The sequence below is a fragment of the Petromyzon marinus genome, chromosome 3, assembly GCF_048934315.1.
Source record: "Petromyzon marinus isolate PM22_M1 ecotype Great Lakes invasive population chromosome 3, UKy_Petmar_22M1.pri1.0, whole genome shotgun sequence".
NCBI classification, from domain to species: domain Eukaryota; kingdom Metazoa; phylum Chordata; class Hyperoartia; order Petromyzontiformes; family Petromyzontidae; genus Petromyzon; species Petromyzon marinus.
The window spans coordinates 5,623,609-5,649,333 of NC_133669.1; the positions used below are offsets into that span (position 1 = coordinate 5,623,609).

Consider the following 25,725-nt stretch of genomic DNA (forward strand, 5'->3'; position numbering starts at 1 on the left):
GAGTCTTTATTTCCTTAGGCACGGTCTTCAAGGATTCCCTTCTCTCCATGCGTCCCGAACGCTCTTGCTTCTATCGCTTCCCATTTATACACTGCTCAAGCACCGCTTTCCCTCCAGCCAATCAAATTCCACTTTTCCTAACGGATTCCAACCGTCCTCCCTGTCAATTAGCCTCCGTTTCCCGCTCTTTCCATTTGTATTTCTCCTCAAATCCCTTCAATTCCCTGCCTCTAACCAATCCCCTTTCAGGCCCGTTGAGTACCAATCAGAGGGCTTGTTTTACTTCCTTACTGTCCGTATCATGCAGGCCGTGTCGATGACGTAGGGTGAGTATTTTCGGTTGTGACTGAATCACTACAGTTGTACATCATATGCAAGAGGTACCGAAATTCTATCACAACTGCCCTCCAGAATAATAATCTTCTGCAGCCTAAGTTGGGTACGAAGGCTGCCACTGCTGCAACAACGCCTAAAAAAATAAAAAACCTCGCTTAACCAAACACACGATTCGGCCAATGGCAGACACAATGTGAGAGGACATCTTACGAAGCAAAGGAGCGAATGAGTGAGAATGAGGACGCGCTGAGAGGACGCGGAAAGAGATTTTGTCTCGTGCGAGGGAGCGAAGTGGGGTGCAGTCCCCTCTTGCCGTCCCCCGAAAGTGCTTTTTATCTACGCTCGCCTGGGCTCGACACAACCGATTGAATTTCACGCAATGAGACATGTGCAGTGAACTGCCCCTCCACCACCACCACTCCATGCCATCGGTTTGTTCAGCTTCTTTTTTTTTATCAAGAAACGCACGAATTTGGCAAGAGATGCGCATATGCGTACAACGTCGAGACGTGCAATCGTAAATTGGGTAATTTTCAGGTGATTTTTTTGTTCGCGCTGGGATGTTTCGGTCAACGTCGGTTACATTCTACGTGCTTGTTTTTTTTAGCCAAGGGAAAAAACCAGAGAGCCCAGCGAAGACACATGCACAAGAGAGGGAGAACACACGTACAAATTCCGCGTAGAAAGGGCACCCAAGGTCAGGAATCAAACCGGCGTTTCACGATGCAAGGGACAGGCGCTGCTGCGGCGCCACCCTGCCGCATCGTCACCTTGGCTCGCCCCTCTCCTTACGAACTGGCGTGGTGTCGAGAGCACCGACCGCTTGGGCTCGCGGCTCACCGAAGCACTTGCTGAGGTTGGTCTGCTTGTCGATGAACACCTTGGCCGAAATGACTGCGCCGAACGGCACGAACATCTGCATGAGGTCCTGGTCTCCAAACTCCTGGGGGAGGTGGTAGATGAACAGGTTCGCTCCCTCGGGGCCTGGCGCGACACAGAGACATACACGCGCAGACACACACGGACACACACGGACACACAAGACGCACGAACATGGACGCACGGACGTGGACAGACGCAAACGCACTTCTGGACGGAGACGCACGGACGCACAACCGATGGGCAAGATGGCTTACAACTCAAGTTAACAGACAACTGGATGCGTACACAGAGGCAAAGACACAATTAGGCGCACGGCGACGACGTGAACAGGAAAATGGACACACAAAGGTCGTAACAGATACACGTGAAACACAAACACATGGGCATAAACACATACACGCTATCTGTACAAAGACGCCTGAAGGCAGATGCGCAACAAAGATGTGTGACAAATGAACCACGCAGACGTCCACAGGCTTGCACGACTGCACATAGACGCGTGGATGCAGACACACGGGCGCAGCGACATGCGGAAGTGAACATGTGTGCAGGTGCATGCGCAAACAGACCCAGTGCAGAAGCATACACACACACACAGCCGCACGTGCGTCCAAGTGCGGTAACGGCACAGCGTCTCGTCACATCTGCCAATCCAGCGGGCTTCGGTCGTCCGCTTGACGCGCGCTTGGGGCTGTGCGCAGCCCGCTTCACCGTGACCAACGGCGTATTTGTGACAGCTCCGGAGAAGCCACGCGACGATGCAGCGGGGCGGGACACTGACGTCGCTAATCAGAAGCCAGGGGCCGCGTTTCCAATTAACAAAAAAAAAATCTTGCATCGGTCACCAGTGCGGCGATGATTTGTGACCAGGTCGCGTTTGAAAAAGAGCTTCATAGCAGCTCTGTGGGCCTTACCTGTGAATGTTTTTTTTTTAGTTTAGTTTTTAATGTGGAGGCTTTTAGTTTCACATTAAACTTGGTTTGTGCCGAATATTGGCAAATATCCAGCTCTGAGACTTAAAATTATTGCCATAACGTTCATGTGAAGAACATGTATGTATATTATTTGGGTCTTTCGGTAAAGTGGCATAGATAGAAAAATAAGAAAAAAATCACGACGTTTCGATCGCAACACAAGCAATCGTCTTCAGGTGACAAAATACAGCAGGAGAACTGCTGAGACAGGAGAAATATGACACGCATGTATGTTGAACTTCTTGCAATGTACATAGCCAAGAGTGCGAATCGGAGATGCGGAAGATCACTCTGTAGTAGGGCAAATAGAAGAGTTCTGCCCCCTACAGCGTCGACCGGAGATCAATTCGACGGTTCTCAGAGGGAGCTATGTGATACTCGCTTCCGCGGGTCGCTCTCAAACACAGAGGGTTGTGCACACTGCTCTTGCCGGCGGAGTCGACCGGATACTCGTCTCCTGATGGCGTGATCACAATAAAAATGAGCAACGTGCATTTGACACAAAAAAAGGAAAGAGCCCCTACCCTCCTTCTGGCTGCCCGCCACTCCCTGGCTCTGCACCAGGTTGTGGCTGTAGAGGCCGGGCAAAGCAGAGGCGGCGTACTGCTGAATGCTGGAGTACGCCTGGTTCAGTGCATCCATACCGCCTCCACCGCCACCGCCTCCTCCCCCTCCACCGGCACCGCCCGTGCCATTGGAGAGACCCGAGCCCCCCAGGCCGCCATTGAGCGAGCCCATACCTAAGGGCATTTGATAATCAACAGCATCATCATCATAATCACCACCGCCGCGTTATACGTACGTAGACCTCCCAGACAGTACATCTCGGGGCGCTCTACGGCAGGGGACAACCCCTCTCTCCCCCCCCCCCCCCCGTGGCAGCTGTTCATTTGCGGCACCAGGTGAACACAGCGCCGGCCCTGCAAGTGGGCATTAGTCTGCCGGTAGCGGGGGGGGGGGGGGGCATTGGTGCTGTTTTGTTTGGATTTCCCCACTTGTGTAATTTTTTTTCAAATGCGGACCGTGACGTCGGCACACGCGGCCAACTATCTCGTGAATAACAAAAACACGGGACGTTAAACGTCCACTGCGAAGCAGTCTGCGCGTATATTCACGTTAAGCAGACCCGGCGGTATTAACCAATGGGTGGCCACTGGGCTCGAACCGCGACCCTTTGCAACTAGCGGCAAACGCGCTGCCGCTGGGCCACGTCCCCTTAACGACGCGCGTGGGGCTTAGCGAAGTACAATGCAAATGGAAAGACAACTGCGTGTTAGTCGCCTCGATTATTAACGGCGTATCGGTTCACGGCAAACAACAAAAAATCTGGTAAGCAACGGCAACTCCTGTAGGAGTGAAACAAATAAAAAAAAAACTCATTTAATTAAACCTCTCAGATCGAAAGATTTTCAATCACGGGGGTTCCAATTCTTCACCCCCCCCGCCCCCCCCCCCGCCCCCCCGCCATGCGCCGCGGTACCTCACTTACATGCAACAGCGCCCCACCATGCACCACTCGTCGTGTTATCTGGGGGTAAACGGGGGGGAGGGGGGAGGGGGTTTCTCACCTTGCGAGTGGAGGTGAAAGGACTCCAGTGCAGCTGTGGGTTAGTATCGAGGATGTGCGTTAGTATTGAACCTTCACGGATGCCCCACCCTCTGCAGCTGTGCGCGCACGTTGTGTACGCACATGTTACAGCCCTGCCGGTCAATCCACTGCTGGACGAGGGCCTCCCCACGCCGTGCGGGTCCGCGGGGGTTAGTTTACCGTAACCCGAGCAACGCTGGACATTGCCGGTTGGGAAAGACGGGCAGCATTGGACGTGGCGGTGTAGAGGTAGAGTAACAGCAGCGGATTTTGCCGCACTGCCCTCTGCTGCCCACCACGCTGCCCCGCAGCAGCCTATAGCAACCCGTTATACAGAGTGGTCGTCCATCCAAGCACTATCCAGGCTCGACCCGACTTAGCTTCTGAGATCGGGCAAGACGAGGCACATTGAGGGCGATTTCATAGGAGGCAGTTGTCGGGGGCACTAACGTCGCGTAAATGAATCGTCGAGGGGAGGTTGGTGTCCCTGATATCACTTGGTCGCTCCTCTGTCTCTACCCGTTGTGGTCCGGGGCCGCGAATGGTGTCCCCAAAAGCCATGCTTTCCCCCTCTAGAAAACATTTAACGATGCCTAAAACTCACATTGGACAGCCTGGAGCACACGGCCTGTGTACGCATTAGAGGGCGCGATGATGCGCCAATCAGATTTTTAAAAACCTTCATATATTGTTAAAGCGTGCGATACAGGCATCCGATTGCGTTCGTGAGCGTCAACGTTTTCAGAAATTGACTACGATGAGAAAGAGAAGAAAGGAAAAAAAAAACAATCGGCTCTCCGATGGAATCGCGACCCCCGAATTGCGACAGCCAAAACCGACTCGTCACAGCCCCGGTGCACGTGGCAAGACGAGCCACGTGCGTGTCTCCCTCACGCGAGGGCCATTATCACAACGCTCTCTTGATTGCAACGCACGCACGCACGTACGTACGTACTCTGGACTCCTTTCGCGCCGTACATAGCCAAGCGTGCTAATCGGAGGTGCGCAAAAAATTTCCGATTGCCGTATATACGTACGGCCTTGGCCAGAGAGCGAAATCGTCGACGGCGTGGGGCGCGTTGTGCGCGGGGGGGGGGGGGGGGGGGGGTTGATATCGACGGCGCAGAGGCTGCCAGGCAAAAGCAACCGTCCCAACACCAGTGGCTCCATCAGCGGCGCCACGATGCACACGACGCTGTGCGTCGTCAATTTGTGTACGTGAACCATCGCCTGGGCCTCCTCTTTGCGTCGACTCGACCTAAAATGATTGCCCGGCGGAGCGTGGCCCATTGTCGCCAGCACCACCAGGGAGACAGGGGAGCACGCAGTTTGCGGACTGAAATGAGTCGATCGCTCCCGGCACTTGCCGCCACAGCTGAAGAGGCCAAATTTGCGGGAGGGGACACGGGGTGATCTCTGTGCGCTAATGGACGCGCCGGCAAATGCTGTGGCCCTGTGGCTGCAGCGGCAAGGAACAAAATGCGTATTGTGTGCAGGGGGCTTCATTTCTCACTCGGTATTTTACGGGTCACCGGTAAACCGGGTGAAGTAGGCACGTGACGGGAGAGATATAGCTGTAGCGAGAGAGGGATGTGATGGATGTGGCGTGACTGGCGTGGAAATATTTTTAAGTGTCGGTGACCCGGATAGATCCCGGATCGTAAGCACTCATTACGGTTTCACGAGCCCAGATCGAGTCTTTCACTTCCCCCGGGTAGCACCTGAGGTGGTATGACTTGTGATTCCAAGTTCGCTCTTTATTAGGATTGTAAATCAATTGGTACGACTAAAGTTTTGCAACCTTATGCGGTGCGGATTTCTGCGCCAGCCCATGGATGACGAATGTGAAACAGGGGGCTGCTGTCTCATCACATCAGTGGCGGTTGTCAACGGCGTCTGGGAGGGAAGGGGCTTTGTCATGAGTGGCATCGACTGTGAGGGCCTGGCCTGGTTCCGTCCTCTGCCTAAAATCGCCCCCCCCGCCCCCCCCCCCGCCCGATTTACCTGCCAGAGCGCCCATGGTGCTGAGCGCCGAGTTGCCCCCAAGGCCCTGCAGCCCGGCCAGCGAGCCCATGGAGCCGACACCGGAGCTGGAGGAGCTGGAGGAGCTGCCACCTGGAGCGCGTGACCCGTGACCCCCCCCCACACACCCCCATCGTCGGAACAGCCGTGCACACGCACCGACACACGCACCGACACACACACACACACACGCACCGACAAACACACACACGCACCGACACACACGCACCGACACACACACGCACACACACACACCTCCGATTAGCGCGGTTGGCTACGCACGGTGCGAAAGAAGTTCAACGTACATACACACATGCCACCGTGCATGTCTCCGCGTGTACGACCAATTGCGCGTATCCATGTGCTCCTAAATGGGTGCGTCCTCCTCATGAGTGTGCCCACTATGTACATGGGGAGCGGCGGTGCAGTGGTTGGCGCACTGTGCTACGACCACGGCCATTCAACGCACGTACATGCATATGTACAGAGCGCACCCTCTGATGAAACTTGGTCGACCAGGTTGATTGTTGGTTCGGCACGATGATGAAAAAATAAGAATAGGCTTTAACCCTTTCTGACAATAACGCGGGTTGTTGAGGTGTTCAAACATCGAGTCTGCATCAACAACACGTACTTGTGGCAAAACATGCAAAACAAACGCACTCCGATAATGATATTGAATTGTCTTTGAAACTGATTCAGCACTCGCAGATGCACTCCACTGACTTGCGGTTAGTCACCTCCTTATCACACTTCTTTTGCTGCTACTACTCCAGTGACTGTTCCCATGTGCTTCACTCACTCCTTGCTCCACCAATGTTGTGAACTCGGTCTACCAGACTAACTGTTTCGTCTCATTCTTCACACTGTGTTCACCCACTCAACACCCTGCAGGTCACAACAACAACAACAAGGCACTCACTCACCCACCCACTCACCCACCCATCCACCACCACACTGCTTCTGCTTCAACCTTCGCACTGCTCACCACTGGAATTCCCTCGTATCGTCTCCTTACAATAACCTTGCTCAGTTCAAACAACGTGTTTACCTACAGCACCTTCAATCGTGCCGTTTGTTGCTGGATGCTTGGCATTTCGGGATTTTGGATCCTTGCTCAGTAACCGTAAAAGTGCTGCAAGCAATCATCTGTGTGCGGTATATATACACACACACACACACCCCCACCATACAAAGACAAAGATCCCCCGTGTAGCCTTAACATACTGTTGGGGCAAGTGCTGTTGGCAAGCACCTATGAAGGCCATTACATACTACTACACACACACACACAAACCAATGGAAACGAACTACATTAAATGTTGTAACAACTTAACCAAGGCAAGGTGTTCACAGTGCCCGTTTGGCGAGGGACCCGTTAACGCCAGGTATATGGCGATCACAGGAGCCGGCAGTGGCGACGCTGCGTGGCAGGGCACACCGCACCGAGCGCTCGTTTTAATCTAGGCCGATGGGGAACAGCCAGCCAGGCCAGTTTCACACATCACTCGCCCCCAGTGTTGCGCTTGAGCAGAAATAATCCCAGGTCAAGGAGCTCATCTCGGGGACGAATGAGATGTCTATGCCATTGCTCCGCACACAAAAGTCACAAACGCGGGGTGTGAGTGTGCATGGGCCAAAAAAGTAATGAAAAATAAAAAGTTCGGACGTACAGGCTTGCTGGGGCGATTGCCGTATAAAGGCCACCACACAGCACAACGGTGGGACGGTGCTGACCAGCGCTACCTTAAGCCGTTGTTTGTCCCCACCACTGTGAATTTTGACACTTCATCAGCGACTCATTTCAAACCGAGTCGGTTCCAATTGGGGGAAGGTATTGCATGCGGCAATGTTCGTAAACCCTGGTCTCTGTCAATACAGCGCAGTGCATGAACTGCCGTGTCACCTCCCATCAAGCTTGCACACACACACACAAACACACACACACACGTAAAAAAGTCAGTTTCCCCGTATAGCCTGTAACAGGCTGTTGGGGCAAGTGCTGTTAGCGAGCACCTATGAAGGCCGGCACAGCACACGAGGAGGTGGGTGGCCAGCACTGTGCCCGAGCGCCTTTGTCTCCCTCGTGGCGATGTTTACACATCGCACCAGGTACTCATTTGAGGCCGAGTCGACCAAGGGGATGCCCAGGACCGGTTCAGATAATCGTCACCGGCATCGGCCGTGAGCGGGACAGGAGCCGGGTTCGTAGCGCAGCGTAGCGCTACCCACTACACTACCGCTCCCATATGCACACAGGCACGCGGAAGGTCAAAGACACCCCCACTTCCTTGGCGCATACACACAAAAGGACAGACGCATTACCAACGAAACAAAAAAAAGCAGGGCACACGCGGGGGGGGGGGGGGGGTTGGTTGGCCGGGGGGGGTGGTACACTGTTGAAAATATTCACTCACAATCAAAGGACTCGCTCACGCAGAATTTATGCATCCATAGCCATCGAGCCGAGCGCCGGGGCTTCTGAGCTGTGCGCACCACCGCCGCCAGCGCGTCGTGCCAATCCCTACTGCACTGTGCCAGTCTCCCGGTGTCGCATCCATCTCACTGCGGTCCCCGCAGTGTCACTGCTGCCTCAGTGTTCCCGGAGCAAACCACCGCTGTCGGACTCGTCTCACCGGGACCCACTGGTGCTGAGTGGGGGGCAGATCTGGGCCCAATTACAATTATATTTAGGTTCAGCATTGCGAGCCGAAATTATGATTGCCGTACATGTGCGGTACATAGATATTACACTTGCGTACAGAGATATGAGTCCATAATTCAGGGTGCTTCAAACAAATTTGAACACTTAAATGGGGCGATCGTTTTTAATGGAAAAAGAACGCATAATACCCTGTAACTTATTCTTGGTTCTTTCGGTAAAGTCACGTAGAAGGGAAACTTTACCGAAAGAACCAAGAATATGAATCCCTGCAGTCACGAAAGCTTTAAATCAAAATTTTACACTGCAACTTGATAACAAAGGTATGTTAATAGCTTAAAGAAATCAAAGAGTCTCCACTTGTTCGCCATCATTGTCAACACGTTGCCTGGAATCTTCTCCAGGTGGTCTCCAGAGCCCAGAGGCTTCATTTCTCTTGGTATTGTTGCAAATGCTCAGACGTGTCAAATCTTTTTTTTAAGCATCCGGTATGCTGAGTGCGTTTCTTACCGGCACCTCCGAGAGCGCCGAGGCCACCCGTGGACGAGCCGAGCCCGCCGCCCGAGGACCCCGAGCCGGGAGACTGTGACGCAGCTGCTGCTGCCAAAGCCAAGAGGTTCTGCAGCTGAATGGCGTTGAGACCTTAGTGCAGAGACAAAGATGCCCCCGTATGGCCTGAGCAGACTGTTGGGGCTGTCGCTGTTGGAGAGCACCTATGAAGGCTGGCACGGCAACACGAGGGGGCGGGTGGCCGGCACCACGCTCGACCGCCTTTGTCTCCCAAGTGCTGATGTTTACACACCGCACCAGGTACTTGTTTTGAGGCTGAGTCGACCTAGGGAAGACCCAGGACGAATACAGATAATCGTCACCGTTGTTGGTCGTGAGCGGGAATCGAACTCTGGTCATCGGGTTCGTAGCGCAGCGCGCTAACCGTTACACTACCGCTCCCCACAAGACTTTAGTGCGCACACAAACACACGGATCGCTCATGTAATGGTTGAGAATGTTGCGGCAAGTTTTAGTATGGCACTCAATAGGGATGAAGTATAAGCCAGAACCATGCTATAATTTTAGCTGGGTCTGTCTGGGTCAGCGACCCGGAAAATATTTCTGCAACCGGCACACCACAAATCAGCATACCTCTCGCTCGGGCTGCGGTTCCGAGATACACACACACATATTCACACGTAGAGATGCGCGCACAGATGCCGATACACAAACACACAGCGACCCGGAAAATATTCAGTGAGAAACATGGGCAGAGTCGTGCATGCCTGACTGGCTTTACTGGCTATGATGATGTTTACTGGGTATTCAATTTCGGCCGAGGTGACGTATTCGAGGCTGAGATCGGGTTCAGATACCCATTTGCCAGTGGTGTTGTGCAAGGCCATGTATGATTTCAAGGATCACAAGACGGGATCGCGTCAGAAATGAAGACATGAGGGAGAAGGGCGAGAGAGCTGTATTTTCTCACGCAATCTAACGGGACGTTGACTCCTCAGATGGCGACGGTGTGAGAAGCGAGGGACACCACCGGGAGAATAAAGATCACGAACGAGGGGGCACTCGGGTGGAGACAGAGAGGCGGACAAAGACAACGTGAGGTTCGAAACTGTGAACCAGAATGTGAAGGCATGTGGAATGGACGTGGAAATGGCCCAGGACAGGAGTGAGTAGACAGAGAAAGGAAGACCCCCCCCCCCCAAGAGTGGGGATGGATGCCAGGTGAAAAAAAAACGAAGTTAGCTCTACACCCTAAACGTCAACATGCATAATGGGCGGGGGGGGGGGGGGGCGATGGATTGGTCGTTCGGTTGTTGGTGTGACGCGCTTTGGATCTAGCCGACCGGTGACAGAATCCCGGCCATGGGCTAACATCGGTGGCGAGTGATATCTGAACCGATCCTGGGCCCTCCGCCTTCGCCAACCTGCACTGGCCAGAGCAGTGAGGTCAAACAGACCCTCATCAACAACACACGGCATTGTGCAGGGAATCTCATTGACAATTTTCTTGTATTTAAAAAAAAAACTAAAATATTACCACCGTCGAACCTCGCTTATCAACCGATACACTCAACTGCGATGCGAGACGTCCCTCCAAACGACTCTGCCACCATACCAATATCAACGCGGCCTTCGGACCTGATAACAGCTGGCTCGGTGCTTCTGACAACCGTTGGCATTAGTAATAGATCCCTGCAAGCCGCGAACGCTGCGTCAGTGCTCCAACAGCTTAAGCCTGCGAATGCGCCCATGCTCTTGCATCAATGTATGTATTGTTTACGGCGGCTGGGCAGAGCTTAGCGGTTCGTGCGCTTGATACAGAGCCAGTTTTGCAGAGTCAAACATTTTCATTCCTGATCGCAGCCGCAGGGTTATTTTGGCAGGAGCCGGTATCGTCCCAGCGTGTCGTCCGCTGTATCAGACGGCGTGAAAACAGACCTTCACGTGCTTCAATCCTAGACCAAGTCCCGACTGCAGAAATGAACCTAAATTAGCAACCGCAGTCATCTCGACTTCAGAGGTTGCGATGCAAGCGCATGATCTGCCAAGTTTAATACCGTCTGTTAGTCCCTTTGCTGATCATACGCAGGCCTCCGCGAGCCGTCGCCATCTGACACAGTCACGTGATCTAGAAAACCCGTCGACAAGCTGCACATGCGCTGGTCCCATCACTCCACCTCCGAGGCGGGCAACGAGTCAGATGCCGTCCCTCCTTTGGCTCCCACTCCGTCGACAGTCTTAACCACCAGGCAATCGTCACAGCGACGTGTGTCCCGTCCCAAGCTCACTCACGTTTCTTCGCGGTCGAGGCGATGTCTCTCACTTGGGGCATGTTCTATAATCCACGCGTTATTCCGAGTATGAACGTCTCCGCGTTTCTTTGAATGCTTTTCGGATTTTGTTCTCTGTTTTTTTCTGTACAGTACATGTATAGTAGAACTCCTGCTAGCGCGTCGCGCCTATGAAGGCCGTCACGGCACACGAGGGGGTGGCCGGTCAGCGCCACGCCCGGCCGTCGTTGTACTCAATTGAGGTTGAGTCGACTTACGGAAGGCCTTGAACTCGTTCAGATGATCGTCACTGATGTTGACCGTTAGAAGGAATCGAACCCGGATCGCTGGGTTCGTAACGCAGTGCGGTAACCGCCTGCGCCACCACTCCCCACGACATTTGAGTCTGACACGCCAACACACGTACGTTTGTGGATATGTCAATTACTAAATATCCAAGTGGCTTTTGTGTAAGTTCACACGAGGGCCGAAGCAGGCACTCCGCGGGCTGCAGAAATAGAACGTTGAAATCGTAGACGCCGCCGCAGACCCTGAGGCTCGGGCAAGCTGCTACTGGGCATTTGCTAAGTTTCTGCCCTCGTGCACCAACAGCAGAAGTGAGAGAGACAAAAAAATGGGTCAACGAGCAGTGACAGGGAGTAGATTAAACGGGCAGTGCTGAGTTTCGTACAGTGGAGCAGGTTAGGCACGATTGGAAGCACAGTTCCTGCATCAGCCGGTCAAACGTGCTATAAAAAAAAACCTGCATCTGTGGCATAACCATGCTGCTAATGAGCCTCTGCCATGTCACGTGGCCTCGCAGTGCACCTATCCTGACATCGCTTAAGTATGTATGCATGCTGAACTTATTTCGCACCGTACGTAACCAACCGTGCTAATTGTGTGTGTGTGTGATTCCCCGCTCACCGGCCATCTGCTGGAGACTCCCGTAGGCTCCCAGATTTCCTGTAGCAGCTGCCTGCAGAAGCTGCAGGTAAAGCTGAGTGCGCACAGACAGGGAAGATAGCGGGCGAGACAGCGAAGGGATAAGATGTAGTGACTGGATGCTGGTATTCAGGATTCTGGGAGTGTGTGTGTGTGTGTATGTTGAACTTCCTTTGCACCGTACATAGCCAACCGTGTATATCGGACAACTAAGCACAAAAAGCAGTTCTAAAGAAATTAGTTTTCAAGCTAGATTTAAAATTGCATAGCTCCAGTGGCTTCCCAATATTGGAAGGAAGAGCGTTCCAGACGGCCACAGAAGCGCATCTGAAACCGCGCGATGCGGTGACCGTCTTTGTTCGATGTGTGTGTGTAGTGGTTTCATTTCTGAAACATAGAGACAGACAGAGGTACTCTCTCACAGCATGTACGACCCAGAGCTGTTAAAATAAAACAGACCGGGCATATTACAGGTGTGTTCATTTTACGCAAAAAAACACTACAACTGAAAAATTACACTTGGTTTGCTGCATATGAAGAATCAATGAAAATTTTAGCTGGGTTATAAATAATAACATCCATGAGAGCCTACGAGCTTCAGGGCAGCGATTGACATCAAACGTGTGTGTCCGTAAGTGAACTCAGATTAAAATACTCAATCGGGAAAGGACGTGGCAACGTCGCTGCACAAACACTGCGCGAGACGACATCAGACTGCGTGCAACGTAGCTGCTGTCATCGTGTTCAGCCTTAGCGCTGCAAGAATGGCGAGAACGCCAAAAACATTATCATTGTTACCCAGGCTCAAACCCGGCGTGTTGGCTTCTGAGACGGAAGGATATGGGCAGCAATTACGGTGGGATTTGGCCACAGTCGATTCAAGCGGAGCTCGTCTGACCTCGTCTCCGTCCCGGCGGATTGAAAAATCGCGATGTGGCATTTGGAAGCTCTGATCTCATCTGGCAATGTGAAGCTGTGATTTAAGATTTAATTTTTTTTAATTACAATCTTCCTTGTACATAAACATAGGAAAGTTGGGATGAGGAGCATTGTCGTTGTTTTGGGCATGGAAGAAGCTTCAGCGTGTATTTGTTTATTTATTTATGAGTAAATGTCAAGTCTAAGACTCAATAGAAAACGGCAAGTTGTCCTGTGATGCGAGTCCGTGAAGCGGGAATCCTACACACTCAACCAAATTCGTACAATAAATTAAAATGTATAAATAAGAGGTGACGTTTTGGGCAAATGGCCATTCTTCACAGCACACAGAGAGGCCACTCTGAGCCACCCACCTCCCTTGCCCCCTCCGCGTGCTGCGAAGGAGCATTGTCCCCAAAAAATGTCGCCTAGTGAATACTTTGTCTTTTTTGTAAGGCAGCATTAAATTGACGAATGCGTCGAGTTCTCTGTTCTTCGTCCGTGTGCGCCGCCGCCGCCGCGAGTATCGCCGAATGCATTTGTGTACGCAAATCGGGGTTCGTGGAAACGTTCACCGAAGAGCTCGTGGCAGAGTGTGGCTGTAGAATGGTCCCCGGGGGGGGTTGGGGGGCTATAGGGGTCATGGATTATAGGGTGACAAACAAGACGAGTTTCACTTGGCGCGTTTTAATTTACTTCAAAAGGTCTTAAATCATCAATTGTTTTCAAGTTTAGTGCTACGGCGTTCCAGTATTTCGACAGAGCAGCTGCTGAACCATCATTCTGCCAGTATCACTCTTCAAAGTTGGCACTGCATATAATGACGCACATCTGCACGCGTGTGTCCGTGCACTCCTGCGCGTGCGTGCGTGCGTGCGCACCGAGTGTCCCTGCATGCAAAGCGGCACATCGGTGCACGTACGGACGCCGCGCGTCTGCGTGCCTCGCTCCCTGCACGCAACTTCTTTCTCTTGAGGCCTCTGCCCAATAGTATAGGTCCTCGGCTCAACTCCCTAGATCCTGAACTGATGCCGAGCTCCTCATTTCCAACTTCGTTCCTTTCGAGGAACGTCCGTCCCTCTAGCTTTCACAACTGAGAATGTGCCCCGATCCATGTCCTCCGCATTTTGCCTTTATTTGTTGTAATAGCAAACAAAGTGGATTGAGATACAGTCTCAATGCGACCGCATGTCGACACGCCACGCGCCAGGCTGGGGCGCATTTATTTCAACAAAAGAGGGGCGGCTGCTCACAGGCGGAGGAACAGGGGAGGGCCCTGAGCCTGGAATTGAACAGGCGGCAGGGAGTCGACAAAACAGGGACGGGCTGGCCGCGCGCCCACTCACCGCCAGGTACTGCGGTGCCAGCGCTCCCATGCCGGCCATGCCACCCCAGGCGTTGAGTTGCTGCATCTGCTGCGAGATCTGCTGCTGCAGCCTCTTGTGCTCCTTGTCCTTCTGCGTGTCGGCGAACTTGACGACGAGCGGCGCCGAGCAGCCCTGCGTGGAAGTGGAGGGCCATTACGACGAGGCCGGCGGCAAATGACCAGGCAATGACGTCATTTGCGGGGGGGGGAGGGGGGTGTCGGGGGGAACGTCTCGCGTTGCAGTCGGGCATTTCGGTTGATAAGCGAGATGTGATTATGACAATCATAAATTATTCAATTTATAAATTAATAAAATACGAGAAAATGTACGTGATTCCCAGCACAATAATAATTTGAATCAAACAATTAATTATTCTTAATATTTTATTATTTACAGGCATTTTGTTGATCCGCCGCTGGATGGATGCCTCACCCATGCCGTGTGTTGGTGGTTGGGGTCTGTTTGACCTCACTGCTCTGGTCAGTGAAGGTTGGCGAAGGCGGACGGGCCCAGGATCGGTTCAGATATCGCTCGTCACCGATGTTAGCCTGTGGCCGGGAATCCGTCACGACTAGATTGGCATTCGAAATGCATTTCTACAAAAGGATGCTGCATCCTCGACTGGACTCGGAGAGTGACCAACGCAGGAGTAAGACAACGGTTGCACACAGAAGAAGACCTGATGATGCTGGCCTGGACCGCAGCGGGACACTGGAACGGTGTAGATGAGGTGTGCCTGTAAGGTGCTTTGAAATGCCGAGGCAAGCATCCCTAGAAACGCCAATGCTCCACCTCACCCAATAAGCACGGGCACTATTTAATTAACACGCGACCACCAATGGTGGTTTTCAGTATGCGTATGTACGAAAGGTTGAACTTCTGTCGCACCTTACGTAGCCAAGCATGCTAATCGGAGGTGCGGGAAGCTAAGCAGGAATTTTGGGCCCGTTATACTGCTTGGAAGGGTGGATATACAGTACGTGGTGGGCCGGTGCAGCAAGAGGCATTATTGTACGAGACCATTATTCTCCCACATCTATGCTCCCCACCTTCATCAATCCATAATCGCCAGCATGGCTAAGCGCTGTCAAATAACCCCCACGGTTGTACGACAACAGAGGTTTCACTCAACTTCAAAGAGACAACTACGGCCTTGAAAGTGCCGAGACGTGGCAAGACGTTGAGGGGATGTGGGGAGACTTTGGACGTGCACGGAGGTCCGGTCACTTTTGCAGGAATTGAGGACGCCGAGAGAACTCATGGTGTCGTTTCAGATTTGGAGAACAAACGTGTTTAATAATCATAAAATGTATAATGCGCCAGATTTTCCAGACAAGTCAACAACTCAGAGGCGTGTAGCCAAGGCAGGGCTGCTCGAAAGCCTGACCCAACAGATAGGCCTTTAGATGTTTCTTGAAACTCAGAGTGCATTGATGTTGCCGATGTGCAAAGGGATAAGAGAGTTCCACACCGAGGGGCGACAGCAGAGAACGGACGTGAGGCTGTGACAGTTCGAGACCTTGGTGTCCGAAGCAGATTTTGAGTGACGCTGCGTAGGGTTCTACCGTGAGCCTTCAGTGCAAGGCGAGAGTAACGAGGCAAGGTATGGTGGGGGACCGGTGGTGAAGGCGCGACGACAAAGGCAGGCGATTTTATACTTTTTTTAGCATCGGGAGGTCTTGTGTGCGGTGGCTACGTGTGGAGCGGTCGGGGAGTTTGATTGGGGAAGGATTTGAGGAAGTTTGGCGAGGGCTTAGAGGGTGAAGTAAACAGATTGTCGGGGCGTGATGAGGTCTAGGAATCTGTCAGGGAGGGTTTGTTGACGAGTGCTCTTTGCGGGTTTGGGGAGTGCCGGCGAGGTCACGGTGGTTGATAGCAGGAAATCGGCTGTAGAGCCGTCGCTTTACTCACCTCCATGGTCTGGGATTGGTGCATCGCCTTGATGGCATTCAACGCCATGGCTCTCGTGGAAAACGTTACAAAAGCACAACCTGGACGGACACGAAACAAATAACGACAACAACAGCAGCAATGACAATTTGACAATTACAATGTGGTGGCGTCCTAACTACACCCGCGCCTCAAGACGCTGGACAGATGCAGCGGAACACGTTTTGAGCGCAAACGTCGGCGCGAAAACAACCGCCAGGGACAATGCGAAGACGGAGACCGCCACCGTCGCCGACTTACACACTGCGCTCTTATTTTACAAGAACATGAACCACATCGTCACGATCCGGTTACGTGAAGGTGGTATTTTAGTGGATCGCGCAGAGACTGAGCCGCTGCGTGTGAGGAACCCACGTGCGAGGGCGCGTGACTTTACAAACGATCTCCACGGCTGTCAACCGGAAACCTCGACGCTTGAGAGGCGCCGGTCCGAGGGGGGGAAAGTTCAAGGACGTCTCGAAACTCTCGCTGTCTCTATAAACCCATCACCTGATCTCTAAATCCCTCACCAACAGGTTCCCTCGCCCGGCACGGCTCTATCAAAATTACCTCCGGCCCTTCTCCGGACCGTGTGCCTTGGCGAGGAAGGAGATTGGCAGAGAGGCAAAAACACGAATCTACGCACTGCCCCCCTCCCGGCGTCGTGCGGCATAACCTGCCGCCAACACTCCGCTTTCCCGGAGTCCGGTGCAAAAAAATAATCGCTGCCCTCCGCCGAAGCGAAGAAGCCGACTCTGCGGTGTCACCTGACACGAGCGAGCTGCTACCTCTCCTGACGCCGTCCTCGCTCAGAGGAGCGCTCGCCTGAGTCCAGATACCCCCCCACGCCCCCCCCCCCCCACGCCCCCTGCTTAAACCAATCCAGCATCTCGTGGCCTATTCTGGCAATGCGATGGGCTGCCTGACAAAACATTTTGCCTCTGTGCCTCAGCTGCGCAAGCAGCACGCCTCCCACACGAGCAACCCCGGTGCCTTGGGGAGGGGAAGTCACTATTCTTTGGGTCTTTCGGTAAAGTCACGTAGATAAGTTCAAAGAAAATAACAAAAAATAACAAAAAAAAACTACGACGTTTCGATCGCAACACAAGCCTTCGTCAGCGGTCGTCATCAGGAGAGATCAGGAGAAATGACGACCGCTTGTGTTGCGATCGAAACGTCGTAGTTTCTTGTAATTTTTTTGGTTATTTTCTTTGAACCTATCTACGTGACTTTACCGAAAGACCCAAAGAATACAAATTCCTGCAGTCACTAAAGCTTTAAGTCAAGGGGAAGTCACCGTTTACCGATGCGACCGCAGTGGCGTTGTTGAAGCGCGCCGACCCTTCCAGTGCGCCCAGAAACGTCCGGAGCTCCTCGCCGAATTACTTCTGAGCTCGAGGAAGTTTACACTTGGCCACAAAAATCTGCACGGAAGCATTGACCCTGATCTGTCAATCAAAGTAAATGATCCCCCCCCCACTCACTCACCCACCTAGCACCACTGGCTGACGTTGCTCTCTGTTCCACGGTTGTAATAACATTTTAGATTGCCCCACCGGCACCAAAAGTCCCTCTTTGTCTGCACTCGAGAGAATCGATGCCCTCAGGGGGGATCTCCCCCCATTTTATTGTGTCAACTGCTGCAATAAACACCGCTGAAGCGCGCTGACGAAACACACTTGGGATTTGTAGAGCGTCGAAATGTAACCGTTGCCTCAAGAGACTCAGCGTACGCAACGGTGGCAACTGGGCACCCTGGTGAAAGGAGGTCATGTCTACTTTTTTAGTTTTCTCAAGGGAAACGGGCGGGCGGTCACAGGCAGCGGAAAAATAGGAATCTCCTGAGCCTGGACTTGAACAGGGGCAGAGAGCTGTACTATGGAAGTAAAGTGAAAGGGGAAGGCCCTTGGCCTGGAGCTGAACAGGGTGCAGGAGTCGGCTGGGAGAAAGGGGAGTCTCAGAGCCCCAGGAGCAGTGGAGGAGAACGAGTGACCTCCCACTCAGCCAACATCACTTGCCGTTGATAATATTGGTGGCCGAGAATCGAATTGAGCTCGCCGGGAGCTGTAGCTCAGTGCGCCAACCACCACTCTATAGGTACGGTGGTACACACACACGCGTGCAGACTAGAATGTCTGAAAAAAGTAATCTTTTGTGTTAATAGATTTCCATCCCACGTCTATTTCTATGCCGCTCTTCAGCAGTATGGAGTTCTCCCCCCGTCCCTTCTCACCTCGATGAGACGAACTGTATCCCAATTTCTTTCAATAAGATGGCAATGGCTTGGAGAGGTATTCATCCGGCAGTGGATTGATCATGTATGATGATGATTTTTAGACAATAAATTGGTGCTATAAATTATCATGAATAATAAAGCCATGTGTTCTCAGTCACTTAAAATAGCTTGGAAAGACCTACATCCAGCAGTGGATTGAACATGGCCAAAGATGATGATGATGATGACTTTTGTCATAAACGAGTGCTCTGCTTGATCAGGAATAATGTGATTCTGTGTTTAACACCGTCACTTACAATCAGTTGTTTACCGTACGAAGTGTATGTAAATGAACTTGACGAAGTTTCTAAAAAAAATGTAATCAAATTGTCGGAAGTTGGCAGTAATTACCGGAAATTTATCATTCCAGGTGTGTGCGCGCGATATGTCTTAATTAGCGCATAATCTGGATTCAACGCATCACACAAACCGCATTTGCCTTCATGCACCAGATGTTACTAGGCAATACAATTGATGAAATATGATGCAACCCCCCCCCCCCCACATCAAAATAACTTTTAAACCAAGATGTAATTAAAAAAACGAAATTTAAATAAAACATTAATTAACCCTTCTGAGCCATATTGACACATTTAGGCAAAACTTCCACCATGCGATGCTAAACAACGCTACAAAGCAATAATAACGCAGCAAAAAAATATGTAAATTGTGTAATTAAATTCCAATTTCGAGTCATATTTTTAACCACTAATGAACTGTGAATGTAAGCACTTTCAAATATCATTTGCCCGCAACTGTAGAAGTGAACAAGACTGTAGTTTTTTTTTAACAAAAGCAATCTGATGTAACCCTCAGGCACGATTGCGTTTTAAAGCTAAACGAACATCGACGATTATCTCCAATGTCGGCAACAGGTTCTGGAATTTAAATTTAAGATATATTGGCCAGGTGTAGAAAAGGCCCGTACTGTGTTTCGCAAATTCATAGTGACAAACCCTCGAATGTTTCTTGTTTCTCCCAGGGTCCTTGGGCCTCCTTTTACCAACCCGCATTGTGGTGAAGTATGGTCAAGGAACCCAAACCCTTGCCCTCCACCATCCTAACGGACCGAGCGTGGGGAGGCCTTCATCCAGTAGTGCCTTGACAAAGCCCTTTAAACTGCGTTCTATGCTATCCTCCTCACTACGAAATAAATAAATGAATACAAATAAAGCATTTTGGGTAATAAAGCATTTTGGGTAATGCAGCATTGGCAGTGGCGCACAAGCACAAATAACAATAGCAACAAAATCAGCGCATCCGTTGATAACGCTGCCTTAAAAGAAAAATATAATAGGCGATGTTTTGGGGCAATGGCCTTTTTTCATAGAACATGAAATACTCTCGCGGTCTTTATGTACGATGAAGAACGCCCATTTCCTGAAACGGTGTCTATTATAGATATTTTTTATATGCGTAATGTTTTTTTAAAAATATATTTTTTACCTTTCAAAGGCTGTGTTATTGATATGTGTTTAAAAATAAATATTCTCAAACGATTTCTGAACCAAAAGGCCTTAACTTCAATGAAATACAAACAAATCACGATTAACAATGCCTCGCTGGTTCTCCGGGAAAATAAAAAAAAATCGATTCACGCAAACAAAAACTCTTGAGAAAAGTAAACTTCTGAGCTGGCCGGGCGGCTATGAGGTCAGACAGAGCACTCAGTCGGCAGCACGCAAATTCCCCGTGTGTGAATGTGGGTAGCTCCCCCCTTTAATTAGCCTCAGTACACAAGTCAGTACGCTCTCAGCTCAGTCACCAAGATGGAACGTACTCATGATGGAAGCTCAAGAAACTGCTCCTGATGCGGTTGCTGTCTGGCTTGGCCACCTGAATGTGAAATTGTCGTTGTTGTTCTCCATCCACATCGGCCGTACGAAAGAAGAAGAATTGTCCGGTAACACCCCGAATTACATCTCCTTTCACGTCGTTTCCCAAAGACGTCGATACTTTATTAACACTGCGACCCTATTTGCGTCGCATCAGCCCGCACGCTCACGTCGCTGACGGCATCATCACCCGTCGTTTCTCGTTATCCGTCGCCTCTCAGCCTTCGCCTCCGCCACCTGCCCTGTAAATCGCTTGGATTGACGTCGTTTCGATATTCGTCGTCGCACCTTTCAGGAGCGCATCCCCCCGACGTAAACCGGGATATCGCTGTACTACATTTGGTTTGTGGCTACATTCTATACCTGAGAATTAATTATAAGGGGTTGACTGTCACGCAACAAACATCTCATTCTAGAGTGTGTGGGAAAGTCCGACGCCGAATGTGCATGCGATTGAAAATACCCATGGAAGGATTTTGGTGGAGAAGTTTTGTGAAAGATCTCTTGCGCGACCGTTCTCTGACACAAATTAGTTCACACATGCCATACAGATGAATTATAAGGCCTATACTGCACTGACGAGGCCTAAAAAGTTCAACGTAGTGCGCAATTATATTGACAAACAATGCAAATGTGCAGCGCTGCGATTGCTTGCTCACACCACTGCTAGCGGAAGGGCCTCCTCTAGAGTGAGCTCTATAGTCGTTGGCCTACTCTTCCACGCTGACACGATAGCTATCTTGGAAGAGGAGATGGGAAGGCCACACTTTACCATTCTATATGCAACCAGCCAATCGAGTGACTGTGGTGGGGTGGGGGAGATTTAAGAGACGTACCCGTTGTTGTTGTTGTTTTAACTACCACGCCGAGGGGGAACAATTTCAAACGGTTGACCTTTGGAGGCCCAGAGGTCGCGGTAACGTCCTATCACGGACAGTGACTTACCAGTGACTTAGTGATGCAAAATATATACACACGCCCCCCCGTTTCAAACATTCCAAGGCAGAAAATCTCTTCAATCAGCCTTCAGGCTTCCCTTTCCGAACGTGGCAATATGGTGTTGCGTCCCGTTCCTGTCCCCCTTAACGCAGCGCGTCAGAAGTGCAATTCGCACGCTCGCGGTACGACAGTCACACGGGGGGAGGGGGAGGTGAGGAAAGGGAAGGACGGAGGGAGGCCAGGGAGGAGAGAGGTGAGGAAAGGGAGGGGGGGAGGGAGGGGGGGGGAGGGAGGGAGGGGGAAAGGGGAGGGAGGGAGCCCACCCCGGCTGAGGCCGTCGGGTCCACGCAGCACGCGGCACTCCTCGATGTGTCCGAACGCAGAGAACATGACCCGCACGTCGCCCTCGTTGCACTTTTTGGACACCATCCCGATGAACAGCTTCCGGTCCTCTGTGGAGCAGTGGCGCAGCGAGAGAAAGACAGAGAATCGGAGTGTTTATTTAGACTGGAGGAGGAATCCAGTCTAAATAATCACTCTGATTCTCTGTCACGTAAGCAAAATATGCCAATTTGTTACCCGTACAGCACACCGGTGTGTTGGAGAGCAAATCCACAACATTCAGAATTCACAACTTACTAATTGGCTGTGTTGGGTGGTGGCGGGTTTAACGACACATTTTATATTTAAGCGATCTAACCCCCCAAAAATAAACCTATATCATAAATAAATAACATGGCATTCGGGGGCGATGACGTCACTGGTGTTGGCCATGAGCGCAAATTGAACTCGGGTCGCTGGGTTCGTAGCGCAGTGCCCCCAACCACTCCACTGCCGCAGGCCAGACACGGGCACTAACACTGACAAAGAGAAACATGGGCACACGGATAAGCTCAGGGCTTCATTTCAGTCGGATCTGTCCAGGTCGCTAATCCTCAAAATATTTTTGCAGCCGGCACACCGCATCCAGTATACATCTAAACTATGGCTGCGGCTACGAGTCACATGCCACCATCACGTGCCACCTACTGCAGTCAACCAGCGACCCAGAAAACATTCAGTGTGGGGAATCATGCAGGGAACGATGCTCTGTAAATTCGAGGAAAGTTAAGAAAAAGATCACAGTTGGGGACCGGCTTAAGACCATCATCACACGCCTCTACTGTGTGGAATATCCACAGCATTTGCTGTTTGGATTGATGGACCCTGCCATAGGAAGGTGGAACTTTCACCACTGGCTTAGGGTTGCTAATAGTGATGAGCACCACGCAAAAGTTCATTTGACTTGTAGATTTTTTTAAAAAAATGTTATTCCGCTTTCAAATTAGCCTGAATAAGAACGGCGTTGACATTTGTGAACTACACGGGAATTTCTTGATAATAACGCCCACCTCAAAGGATGCTCTTAATGAGGTCATCAGTGACAGACAAGCAGGGAACATAAAAAGCGTAACACACAAGGACACATGCAAAGACGAATGAAAGCAAAGAGAAAGATCTCCCATGTAGCCTTCAGAAGACTGTTATACCTAGTGCAGTTAGCGAGCACCTATTAAGGCCAGGTCAGCACACAAAGGGGTGACTGGCCAGCACCACGTCCGGCTGCCTTTGTCTCCCCAGTGTTGATGTCTACTGCACCAGCTAGATAGATTAGACATATTTTACTTATTTCATGGGCTTTCTGCAACGGTACAGATGTTATACAGTGCAGACTTCTGATACAATCATGGTTACATAGAGATGCAAATTCACTTAAGGCTGAGTCAAACCAGGGGAGATTCAAGACCACTTCAAAAACCCGTCAGCAATGTTGGCTGTGAGCGGGAATCGAACTCGGTTTGCCGTGTTCGTAGCAAAACGCGAACCACTGCACTACCACTCCCCATGTACATAGTAGGCAGATACATAAGGACACACCGAAGGCATAACACATGGATACCCACAAATAGCGGTTCACGCAGAGACATGCACGGTGACATATACATATATATGTATATATGTTGAACTTCTTTCGCGCAGGACGTAGCCAACCGTGCTAAACGGGAGGTGCGGGGCTAATCAGAGGCACAAGTACGCACGTTTTGTGGAATGCAGAGGCTCGCGAACACATGGGGGAGGCTCAACAACTGGTCGTACAGATGGAAAGCTTTAGACCAAATCACCGAGAAAAGGCCTGAGACATCGTCACAGCTCTCAGATGAAAAATCTCTCCGCTGCGCATGGGTCCTGTGTGCAGGACCGTCCATAGGGGGGAGGGGAGGGGCGTGCGAGGCCCGGGGCAAATCCTACTGTGTGCCCCCCCCCACTCCACCGAGGCCTTCAAATTAAACCAAAAGTATTACGTCTAACACCGTGACGGTAAAGTGCGGGGGCCCCGCAAAAGCGCGGGGCCCGAGGCGGTCTCCCCGATTTGCCGTGCCCTAGGGGATGGCTCTGCCTGGGGGTCATGTGACGATTAGGCCGAGTACCTAGATGTACCTATCTCAGCACTGTCCGGGATCAAAAACCTGATTAGCCTTTTTCCGAGACCTGCCAAAATCGGGAGCCATTCCGGGTGATTTGGTTATAGCCTCACAATGGGCATTTCATGTAAAACACAGGTGTACACGAGAGAGCGCTCACAATATCCTTTACATAGAAGGACACACACATGAATGTATACATATAGGCGTACATGCGTTAATGTGCATAAGTATATACGTATATATGTGCATAGAGTGAGGGAAAAAAGTATTTGATCCCCTGCTGATTTTGTACGTTTGCCCACTGACAAAGAAATGATCAGTCTATAATTTTAATGGTAGGTTTATTTGAACAGTGAGAGACAGAATAACAACAAAAAATCCTGAAAAACGCATGTCAAAAATGTTAAAAATTGATTTGCATTTCAATGAGGAAAATAAGTATTTGACCCCCTCTCAATCAGAAAGATTTCTGGCTCCCAGGTGTCTTTTATCCAGGTAACGAGCTGAGATTAGGAGCACACTCTTAAAGGGAGTGCTCCTAATCTCAGCTTGTTACCTGTATAAAAGACACCTGTCCACATAAGCAATCAATCAATCAGATTCCAAACTCTCCACCATGGCCAAGACCAAAGAGCTCTCCAAGGATGTCAGGGACAAGATTGTAGACCTACACAAGGCTGGAATGGGCTACAAGACCATTGCCAAGCAGCTTGGTGAGAAGGTGACAACAGTTGGTGTGATTATTCACAAATGGAAGAAACACAAAAGAACTGTCAATCTCCCTCGGCCTGGGGCTCCATGCAAGATCTCACCTCGTGGAGTTACAATGATCATGAGAACGGTGAGGAATCAGCCCAGAACTACACGGGAGGATCTTGTCAATGATCTCAAGCCAGCTGGGACCATAGTCACCAAGAAAACAATTGGTAACACACTACGCCGTGACGGACTGAAATCCTGCAGCGCCCGCAAGGTCCCCCTGCTCAAGAAAGCACATATACATGCCCGTCTGAAGTTTGCCAATGAACATCTGAATGATTCAGAGGACAACTGGGTGAAAGTGTTGTGGTCAGATGAGACCAAAATGGAGCTCTTTGGCATCAACTCAACTCGCCGTTTTTGGAGGAGGAGGAATGCTGCCTATGACCCCAAGAACACCATCCCCACCGTCAAACATGGAGGTGGAAACATTATGCTTTGGGGGTGTTTTTCTGCTAAGGGGACAGGACAACTTCACCGCATCAAAGGGACGATGGACGGGACCATGTACCGTCAAATATTGGGTGAGAACCTCCTTCCCTCAGCCAGGGGATTGAAAATGGGTCGTGGATGGGTATTCCAGCATGACAATGACCCAAAACACACGGCCAAGGCAACAAAGGAGTAGCTCAAGAAGAAGCACATTAAGGTCCTGGAGTGGCCTAGCCAGTCTCCAGACCTTAATCCCATAGAAAATCTGTGGAGGGAGCTGAAGGTTCGAGTTGCCAAACGTCAGCCTCGAAACCTTACTGACTTGGAGAAGATCTTCAAAGAGGAGTGGGACAAAATCCCTCCTGAGATGTGTGCAAACCTGGTGGCCAACTACAAGAAACGTCTGACCTCTGTGATTGCCAACAAGGGTTTTGCCACTAAGTACTAAGTCATGTTTCGCAGAGGGGTCAAATACTTATTTCCCTCATTAAAATGCCAATCAATTTATAACATTCTTGACATGCGTTTTTCTGGCTTTTTTTGTTGTTATTCTGTCTCTCACTGTTCAAATAAACCTACCATTAAAATTATAGACTGATCATTTCTTTGTCAGTGGA

The 25,725-nt window shown here is 50.9% G+C and overlaps 1 protein-coding gene across 6 annotated transcripts in view; it reads right to left on the minus strand.

Moving 5' to 3' along the window:
- The window catches only part of CELF2 (CUGBP Elav-like family member 2), a 177,531-nt gene that overhangs the window by 25,061 nt on the left and 126,745 nt on the right, over positions 1 to 25,725 (minus strand). For 4 of the 6 annotated variants that reach the window (XM_032971816.2, XM_032971807.2, XM_032971779.2 and 1 more), the window contains 9 exons: positions 21,776 to 21,904; positions 16,386 to 16,465; positions 14,454 to 14,606; positions 12,172 to 12,244; positions 8,975 to 9,106; positions 5,785 to 5,895; positions 3,761 to 3,793; positions 2,717 to 2,932; positions 1,177 to 1,320 (listed from right to left, as the gene is read on the minus strand). In XM_032971816.2, coding sequence (XP_032827707.1) covers positions 1,177 to 1,320; positions 2,717 to 2,932; positions 3,761 to 3,793; positions 5,785 to 5,895; positions 8,975 to 9,106; positions 12,172 to 12,244; positions 14,454 to 14,606; positions 16,386 to 16,465; positions 21,776 to 21,904 — 1,071 coding nt within the window. The remainder of the gene's footprint in view (positions 1 to 1,176; positions 1,321 to 2,716; positions 2,933 to 3,760; positions 3,794 to 5,784; positions 5,896 to 8,974; positions 9,107 to 12,171; positions 12,245 to 14,453; positions 14,607 to 16,385; positions 16,466 to 21,775; positions 21,905 to 25,725) is intronic. The other 2 variants (XM_032971833.2, XM_076073068.1) reach the window with 2 other exon arrangements.